Raw genomic sequence first — 9,952 nt, forward strand, 5'->3', positions numbered from 1 at the left:
ACACACGCTTCACCTCAGGCAGCTGCCCTTGAAACAGGCTGAAGGCCTCCATGTGTAATGCATTGTTGTGTTGCAGCTCCTCCTATTGGCTGCTCATGACAATCACAGGAAATGATGACGAGTGGAGATGAAGAAAGTGGAGATGAAGAGAGTTTAAGAAGATGATGAAGGGTAAGAGTGCTGATTAAGAGGAAGTGTGCTGCAGACTGTCCAATTGTTTTTTTACACACATGTAGAGTTCATGAACCGTTCTGAAGGAGAAATGCCACGAACGGATATTAGAAGCTGAGCATCACGCTGTTGTCCTGGTGCATGCTGGGACTGCTCCAACACACCTGCCTCATGTACCTGCAATCACATGATCAGCACTCAGCCAATAACAGTGTGCTCTTCAAGATGTCTTCGTCCAGTAGAACACATCAGCCTTCAAACTGAAAGAAGTCAGTGAGCTGGATGCGATTCAGCTGGATTATTTTAGCCTGCTAGCGGTTAGCATCAGTCAATGCATGCTGGGAAATCTGCAAATCTGCTGATGGTGTTCCTTTAAAACCTTCATGATGAATAAAGTTGAGTGAACTCTCAGCAGCACATTCATCAACTCTTTAATCAGAACAACTTCCAAGTTTGGAAGTTTTCTGGAAATAAAACCAGAAAGTTTGAGTTGGATTGACGAGACATGAGTAAAACTTTCATATTTACCTTCAGCTGACGAGGAAAGATTAGTGGATTCAGATCATTTCCTGTGTGATGTTGTGCTGGCAGTCATTCCTTCAGGCTTCATGTGCACAACTGTTGTTGCAGTTCCCAGTTATGACCACTAGAGGTCACGATGAGCCCCTGTTCTTCTTCAGCAGCAGAAACAAGAGCCAATGACAGAAAATAATATGTTCAGCCACGAATGTCAGGGTTTAATGTGTGTGAAAGAGGAACTTTATTCTGCATATTTATTAGTTTGGAGGTTAGTTCACATTTAAAACAGCCAGTTTTCACGTTAATGAGGAGAAAAAGTGAATCCATAGAAACAAAAACAGACGTTTGAGGCTCCTTCACGGTGTCCTCTGGACTCTGGAGCAGGAAGAGACGTTTAATGTGGTGTTCAAAAGAAGAACTTATTAAACAGACTAAAGTTAGAGTGTTTCTGTACATCTGCACAGTTTTCAGCAGCTGCAGGAGGAGCAGATTTTAAACTGACGAAGCCTTTTCTGTGCAAACCTCAAATAAAACCGGTTATTTTTCTGATTTTCTGCATGTGGACTTCACGTATGTCTGTTAAACGTTTAGGCAGAGACATCGTCTGTCTCCACTGTTAAACAGTAAGTTTATTCTAAACGTACAAGCAGAGATCCTGATTAAACACTGCTGCTATTTCTCATTCACGCATTAAAAAAAAAAACAGGAAACATTAATGTTGTTTGTCTTTCCAGACGATGACCCGCCTCTGCCTGTCTCTGATTGGGCTTCAGTGGTCTTCCTGCTCTATGATTGGCTCATCAAGCTGCTGTTCTGCATTCCAGCTCCTGTTGGAGGAACAACAGCAAGACTCAGTTACATTAAATCTGTCCTGTCGGTCAGTCTGTGGTTATGGACTGGAGACATCCTGCGTCCGAGAAACTTCAAAATAAAAGCACCAGACACTGGCCTCTACGTATATCTACACACACAGTATGGACAGAAGTATGTGGACAGCCGAACTTTACAGCCTTATATGATTGTGATTCAGTCAGATGCAGCAGATGTTGAACCAGCTGCAGGGACCTGATCCTCAGCATCAGTGAAGTCCAGCACTGATGCTGAGGATCAGGTCTGGCTCACAGTCCGTGTTCCAGTTCATTCCACAGGTGTTGGCCTGGTTTGAGGTCAGGACTCTGTGCAGACCAGTCAGGTTCTGTTGCACCAAACTGGGAAAAGAATTTGTTTATGGAGCTGCTTTTTGCACCGTGTTGAAACAGGAAAGAGACGAAAGCACAAAGCTGGAAGATCACTGACGTCTAAAACATCACCATATGCTGACGATGAACCCTTCACACTTAAAGATCCCTTGACCTTTCATTCCTTCGCTCCAGAGGACGAACCCTGCCGATTTGAATGCCTGCATAATCTTTCCTCTAGCGCCACCCTCAGGACAAACTTTACACTTCTGGCTCCACATTTGGTGAGTTGTGCTTTTTGAAAACTCCCTCCAGGTTGAAGATGTTCAGGAACTGTTCAATGCTGACGTGTAGACAGAGAAAACAGCAACGTTCTCTCTTCTGTTTACAAGAGGCCAATTTGTCCAATGGTGGGCGTGGTCAAAGTAGCATTGGTGCTAACTGTGCTAGCAGGACTTTTCACATGTTTTCACATAAATGTCCATTAACTCTTACACTTCTGTTGAGGAACTGAGGAGTCAGTTGTGCTGCGGAGGTTTTGGACGAGACTCGGTCACAAATTTATGAATCCTACTATGGCGAAGGCGGGTCATACCTTCTCTAGTTGCAGGAAGTCTACTGGTAAAAACCATTTTTCATGTCTCTGATTGGCTAACATGGCATTAGGGTGAGGGGTCTATCACCACCTGTTGGTTTGGCAGCTCAGTTGTGTTTTTGTGCTCAAACAGGATGTTTTGACAAGAAGAAAACCCATTTAAAATCAACTCAAGTACGCGTGGACTCAGTCTGAGAATAAATGATTCATCATGCTGGTTGTTCATACTGTGGTTGTAATGAGCACTGCAGCCTCTGGGGAGTGCTAGCTGCACCATTAAAATGGTCCAATCAGCTGCTAACGAGGATCCAAATGAACAAAGTTTGGACAAAGGTCACCTCTGCACTTCAACTGAACTGTCAAACAGCCCTTTGAGGAAGTGGACATCCAGTAAATGAGGATTTATTCTTTCACCACATGAGTCTGCTGAACGGCTGCAGAGGCACCGACACAAAGAGCCGCCGGTGGAGAATAGATCCACAGACATCAGCTCAGGCCGACAGACATGAGCCAAGCGTTTTTGTCTTTGACGGCGACGGCTGCTGCCGCTCGCCACATAATCCACAACACAAACAGAACTGCTGGGAAATCAACTCTCTCACAACGCTGGGCGAGAGAGATTAACTCACTGTGGACGGCCTGAAGCTCTCTCTGCTGTCTGATGAGCTGTCAGTACAGTTCAGGTCCTAAAAGAGCGACTCGACACCTTGCTTTGAGACACGTGAACACTGTTTCTCCTGTTTAACAGATTAAATTCATCAAGTCATTACAGTTAAATTTGGCTCAGTGCAAAGCAGCTGCACAACAATTTTGTTTCAATGAAATTGTCTCAAACTGGCAGAATTAAGTTTTAAGGTTTATCAGATCAAAGAATAAGTAAAAACCAGAAATACCCGCTCACTGTTTTCAAGAACCTTCCTGAGTTCATGTGTTCATCTCCTTCATCCAGTCATGTGTTCACAAAGTGGTGAACTCGCTCCATCCTCTATGAACCACTGAGCCTTTCCAGGATGCCCCTTTCATACCCAATCATGATCCTCTCACCTGTGACCAATCAGCCTGTTTACCTGTGGAATGTTCAAACAGGTGTTTTTGGAGCGTTCCACATCTTTCAGTCTGTGAAACGTGTTGCTGCATCAGATTCACAATAAGCAGATATTTACAGAAATCAATGAAGCTGATGAGGAAGAACATTCAATACATTGACTTTGAGCTGTTTTCAGGTCAGTTTGTGTCAGAGAGGATCAACAAACTTTTCTGTTGGCTGATGTTTTGCACAGCGTCAGAACTTTGTGGAATTGAGTTTGTCATAAATATGATTCAAAATTTAAAAAAACCTTATTGATCGCTAACGTTAGTATGCTAATACGCTTACAGTGACAGTGCTGACATGCTGATGTTAGCAGGTATGATGTTTACCATATTTGGCATCTTAGTGAAACATTTGCTCATCAGCACTAAACAAACAGCACTTTAGGAAAAGTCAGAGGATCAGCTGAAGGCAGCAGGATTCATCCTCTGGAGAACATGAACGTCTGCACGACATTTCATGACAATCCATCTGATACTTGTTGAGCTGTTTCAGTCTGGACCATGAAGCTGGGTCAGTCTGTCAGATGCTAATGTGGCTAAGAACAGTTTTATTGAACCGACTGTGTTAAACCTCCAGGCTAATTTAACAAGAAGAGTCTGATGCCAAATAATTCACGTGTAACACAAACACAAAGCAGTGGAGACGGACCAGCGGTACATAACATACAGACCAGGAACACTCAAGCACAGCAGACGTGGAACAGTAAGGCCATGAAAGGAGCTTTTATTTCAGCCTCTCAGCCACTAGATGTGCTCACATGTACAGAAGTCACAGTGTGAAAACCTCAAACACTCACAGTACAAAAGCGTCAGTCGTAGATTTGTTGGCATTTTCCACAACGACACACAAAGAGCGATCTGACCTGACGCCTCTGCAGTTAACGTTTCAGCACAAAAACTATGTAGTTAAGAAAAAGATTGTGGGCTGTTGTTCGGACGCTGAGAGGCTGAACCGTTTCATTTCAGAAACAAGCACATCCTCAAACAACAGTAGAATCAGGTTTGATGCTTTTGTCTATGTTTGAAGTTGAACTGTTGAATTATTCATTAGATGTCTCGTCTATGGAACAATAAAATAACAACTTATTCTCATTATGAGGAACAAAGTTCGAAAGCAACATGGAAAGTTTTAATATTTAAATCTTTGAAGCTGCTTTTACTTTAATTTAGTGAAAGAGTTTCCTGTCAGCTGACTCCTTGCCTCATTGTTTGATAACTGCCGGCCGCTCTACCAGTGTTCCCTCAGAGTTTTACCCGTCTTGTTGGCTCTCCTTACTCGACAATCTCGTCCTCCTCGTCCTCAAAGTTCTCGTCGCCGTCGTTGGCGGTGGCCTCCTGGTACTGCTGGTACTCGGACACCAGGTCGTTCATGTTGCTCTCCGCCTCTGTGAACTCCATCTCGTCCATGCCCTCGCCCGTGAACCAGTGCAGGAAAGCCTTTCGGCGGAACATGGCCGAGAACTGCTCCGAGATCCGCTTGAACAGCTCCTGGATGGCCGTGCTGTTGCCGATAAAGGTGGCGGCCATCTTGAGCCCTCGGGGAGCAATGTCGCAGACAGCCACCTTGACGTTGTTGGGGATCCACTCCACGAAGTAGCTGCTGTTCTTGTTCTGGACATTGAGCATCTGCTCATCGACCTCCTTCATGGACATGGGCCCACGGAAGACAGTGGCGACAGTCAGGTATCGTCCGTGGCGAGGGTCGCAGGCCGCCATCATGTTTCTGGCATCGAACATCTGCTGGGTGAGTTCGGGAACAGTGAGCGCTCGGTACTGCTGGCTTCCCCGAGCAGTCAGAGGAGCAAATCCCGGCATGAAGAAGTGGAGTCTGGGAAAAGGCACCATGTTGACCGCCAGCTTGCGAAGGTCTGCATTGAGCTGCCCGGGGAAACGGAGGGAGGTCGTCACACCGCTCATGGTGGCGGACACCAGGTGGTTGAGGTCGCCATAGGTGGGCGTCGTGAGTTTAAGAGTGCGGAAGCAGATGTCGTAAAGGGCCTCATTGTCAATGCAGTAGGTCTCATCTGTGTTTTCAACCAGCTGGTGGACCGACAGGGTGGCGTTGTAAGGCTCCACCACGGTGTCTGACACCTGGAAGGATCAAGAGATAATCCTGAGATAAGATCCTCAAATGATCTAACTGAGGCACAGCACAGCACCTCTGAGGATCACATACACAGAGATGTAAACAGAGATCAATGTGTTCATTAGTTTGTCCTTGGCATTTGGAAAGCAGTCATGTGGATGGCAGTGCTGGTCTTCATGGACCGTGAGAAAAGGTTTGGTGGTTCTTGGAGAAGGATTTTAGTGCAAGAAAAGGCTCAAAGAAAGCAGATAGAAAGATCACCCAGCTCTAGTTTGCCCCCCCGATACCTTTGGTGAAGGCATGACGCTGAAGGTGTTCATGATCCGATCGGGGTACTCCTCCCGGATCTTGCTTATCAGCAGGGTTCCCATGCCTGAGCCGGTGCCCCCTCCCAGAGAGTGAGTCAGCTGGAAACCCTGCAGTCATGAGAAAAATGACAGTCATGTAGATGGAGGTCAGGCTGTTCTCAGACGTTCATGTTTTGTGTATTATAAGTTCACCCCCAACACTATCTGACATGAGCACCGTCACTGCGTCCTGGACTGTGTGCTGTCCAAGATGACTGTGATCGGTTTATAGAAACACAAACAGAGAGTGTATTTTTTGTCCTCTACTGCTGTGGAGATCAAACCAAAATAGTGTTGAAGCTTGATGTGCAGAAAAACTACAATAAGTTAAAGCAAAGTCTTTTGAGGAGCTGGTAGAATAACAATTAATGTTAGGACAAGTTTTGGACACTGATATCAACTTGCTGGTGACAGCAGATGAAAAGTCAGAGGATCACCAGCGGATTCATCTTCAGGGGACAATGAACGACAAAATCTGATGGCAACCCATTGAACAGTTGTTGAGATATTTCAGTCTGGACCGACGTGGTGGACTGACTGACGGACTGAGCATTGAAAACACAGGACTTTATTGTCTGACAAATTTCCCAAACTAATTTGCAGTTAATCAAGGACTAATTACCAGGAGACCCGGGGCCTTTAGGGTCCAGCCGGTATTTCATCGTGAAGGAAAATATTCGAGGAGATTATGATACCAATAAATACTTGTACATAAAAGAAGAAAAGGGCACTTTAGCTCCACCTACTGTGGTTTAACCCAACCAATGAGATTGCTGAAAGTCCTCCTCACCTGGAGACAGTCGCAGTGTTCACACTCCTTCCTCACTATGTCCAGGACCGAGTCCACGAGCTCCGCCCCCTCCGTGTAGTGACCTTTGGCCCAGTTGTTCCCTGCACCTGTCTGACCTGCAGACAACCAATCAGCGCAGAGAAAGCCCATCTGTGAAATGTAAAACGATCACCACAGCAGATGGGAATGTGCGTGCAAACACACACTCGCCTGGCGACCCATTTCTCAGAGGACGGAGTGGATTTGATTTCATGCATGTGTGTGTGTGTAAGCACGACACACACACATCTACAGCCTCCCTGCTTCTTCTCCCACCGAGACATCAGTTTATAAAACAAACGCTGGAGTCCTTTCAGTCTGTTTACTGAACACGTTTAATGCTGGAAAGTCTCACTGCTGCTCCAGTTCTGCCCTCTGCAACCACAGAAAGTATCTCTGATCGTGATGAACCCACAGAGAATCAGTTCGCTTTTTAGTCTTGTTTTGCTGCTGGTTTTGGTTTTGTGGCAGGGTTAGGGTTAGGGTTAGGGTCAGCAGCAGCAGACACAGTTAGCCGGTGAACATAGTGCAGCATTTAGCAGCTAAAGAGCAGATTTTTCCCTCAGGAGCTGGAGGAGACCAACAACAGAGCTAAAAGAGACAGAAGACTGGATACAAACATGACTCCAGTGAGATGGAGGACGTATTTTCATCTGTCTGCTGGATGCAGGCAGCTATGTGCTAACATGTTAGCCACAATGACTTTAGAATCCGATAATATGTCAACATTTTATTACATCTTTAGTTAATGACAACTGCCTGTCAGAGTTCATTAAAGAAGGCCTTTACCGGGTCCAGGTGTCTGCCAAATGGAGTCCAGCTGCAGGTCATCAGTCTTTACTCGAGTAAATGTAACGAGTCTTTTCACATTAACGACCTTCTAAACTGCACAAAAGGCCTAAAACAGAATCAACCCACGAATGAATGCGTCGAATAAAAGCAGGTGATTGTTACCAAAGATGAAGTTGTCTGGTCTGAAGAGTTGTCCAAAGGCGCCTGAGTGGACGCTGTCCATAGTTCCTGGTTCCAGGTCGACCAGCACGGCCCGGGGGACGTATTTATGCGCTGCACAGAGAGGAGTCGTTACTGGAAACAACATGCTGTGTTTTTACTTTACAGGAGACTGTCCTCACCAAACCACCTCAGTCCGGCTTCCTGTAAGACCGAGAATCAGTCACGGCCGCTTGAGTCGACAGTGACGGAGTTGCCTTCAGTAAGTTGTTGCTGCTCGCTCTGGAAGCAGCTTTTTCTTATTTCGTATCTTTGTTTCTATGAAAATCCACATAAATTTTGATATCAGAGATGTCCCACGCTGGGTATCGACACTAGAGGTCACTGTTTGCAAACTGCAGTGCCTGATGTAAAAACCTGTGGCCGGAGGTTCTGATCTGTGTATTAATAATAATCTTTATTTGTTGAACACTTTTCAAAACCTGAGTTACAAAGTGCTTCACACAAGGCAGAAACTTCAAATCCAATCAGAGTGTTTAAAGAGACTCTTACAGGTACGTGTCGTACTTACAGGAAGCCTCATTGTAGTAGACGTTGACTCTGTCCAGCTGGAGAGACGAGTCGCCCACGTAGCTCCCCGCCGGGTCGATGCCGTGCTCGTCGCTGATCACTTCCCAGAACTGACCATCGGCAGCAAAAGAGAAGAAGAAGAAGACTCAGTCAGGTGACTCAGGGACTTCTGCCTGTGTGGTGCGTTCACTGACACACTGCTCACTGACAGCTGAAGCTCAACATGAGCCACACATGCTGTCATAAATCCTCCTGCTGAGATCCTGGAGTCCAGCTGCCGGATGAGACCCGGTCAGTCTGTCCACAGGTGAAGCTGCAGGATCAACATCACGAACTCGTCTGTGGACGCTGAAATAAGTGTTTCCCTTCACTGACTCAGAGTCTGAGGACAGCGAGCGTCACGACCGCTCAGCCCTCTGAGGAAACCTTCAGATTTTCAGCAGCACTCTAAATAAAACTGAGTGGTTCGTGGATGTCGTGTGAACCGTTCGAGGTTAGTTTGAGTCTGCAGGACTGGACAGCAGGAATGGTTTTTGTGATTTGGGTGAAGTGATCCTTTAACTAAACACGCACACGTGGTCTGCTCTGTGCTGCAGTCATTAAATATATTGACTCTGAGCTGTTCTCAGGTCAGTGTGTGTCAGAACCTTTGCACCATCATTTCCAACAGTGACTGTGGACTTCAGACAGGCAGAGAACCAACGCGCACCCTGACCTGGAGAACAGCAGCAGTGATCTGGCTCAGCTGACCCCGAAAGAAAACCCGGTCTCTACCTTGGTTCCGATCTGGTTCCCGCACTGTCCCGCCTGGATGTGAACGATTTCTCTCATCTTTCTGTCGCTCTTCTCGTCTCCGCTGGTCTCCGCTGGTCTCTGTTGGTTCCTGCTGGTCTCTGCTGGGTCAGTCGCTCCTCCGCAGTCGGTGTGCGTCTGGTCAGCGGGAGCGCGCGGCCGGCTTCATCTCCTCCTCCTCTCACGCGCGTTCACGCGACCACGCCCTGAGGGGCTACCATAGGTCCGGTTTGTCCCACTCAGCATAAAGTACTCTGTCCCAAATAAATACTACTACTGCTACTGTTACTACTACACTACCTAGTACCTGTCCTGCCTCACGTCCTCGCTCCTCTTCGTGTGTCTGATGACTTCACACCTTCAGTTTGTCCGTTGTAGAAGCTCAATGAAGGAACTTTAAAGTACCCGCAGGTACATCGAGTATTTAAACTTCAGTACCACCAGTTTACACATTAATGCGTATTTACTACTTTAAAATTTCAATGCAGATTTTCTACTTGACATGAAGTTTTTTTCCCTTTATGCTAAAAAAACGTTCAATGTCTGAAGATTAATATTCCGTTTTTTGTTTTTTTTGTTTTTAAAAAATAACTTTTCTACACTTTTTTTTTGTAATTGAGCCTTTTTGGTGTCGCGTGTAGTTCTTTTGATGATTTCGAACAACAGCGTCAATTCAACTTTATTTATCCCTGAGAAAATACAACTTGTTTCTCACGTCTTATCCCAAAAAACACCGTTTCCATCTTCGTGAATTCGTGAAACGTGACGGACATTGATCCCCAGAGCAGCATTCAGGATGAAATGAGTTAAAATCAGAGCTTC

At 46.0% G+C, this 9,952-nt stretch overlaps 1 protein-coding gene across 1 annotated transcript; it reads right to left on the reverse strand.

Moving 5' to 3' along the window:
- Positions 1-948: 948 nt before the first annotated feature.
- tubb6 (tubulin, beta 6 class V) lies at positions 949-9,220 on the reverse strand. Its single transcript, XM_076760948.1, has 7 exons — positions 9,113-9,220; positions 8,340-8,448; positions 7,772-7,882; positions 6,779-6,894; positions 5,929-6,057; positions 4,832-5,646; positions 949-1,517 (listed from the first exon to the last, which is right to left on the reverse strand). The coding sequence occupies exons 1-7, from the start codon at positions 9,167-9,169 to the stop codon at positions 1,460-1,462; spliced, it is 1,395 nt and encodes a 464-aa protein (XP_076617063.1). The 5' UTR covers positions 9,170-9,220; the 3' UTR covers positions 949-1,459.
- Positions 9,221-9,952: the final 732 nt, after the last annotated feature.

This window comes from Chaetodon auriga, chromosome 21, assembly GCF_051107435.1.
Source record: "Chaetodon auriga isolate fChaAug3 chromosome 21, fChaAug3.hap1, whole genome shotgun sequence".
NCBI lineage: Eukaryota > Metazoa > Chordata > Actinopteri > Chaetodontiformes > Chaetodontidae > Chaetodon > Chaetodon auriga.

Bases quoted from the DNA above. Each gene is read 5' to 3' on its own strand.
- tubb6 (XM_076760948.1), bottom strand. From the start codon at position 9,169: ATGAGAGAAATCGTTCACATCCAGGCGGGACAGTGCGGGAACCAGATC. The intron at 8,449-9,112 runs GTAGAGACCGGG...GCCGATGGTCAG, and splicing joins GGAACCAGATCGGAACCAAG to TTCTGGGAAGTGATCAGCGA. The intron at 5,647-5,928 runs GTATCGGGGGGG...TGATCCTTCCAG, and splicing joins GCGTCATGCCTTCACCAAAG to GTGTCAGACACCGTGGTGGA.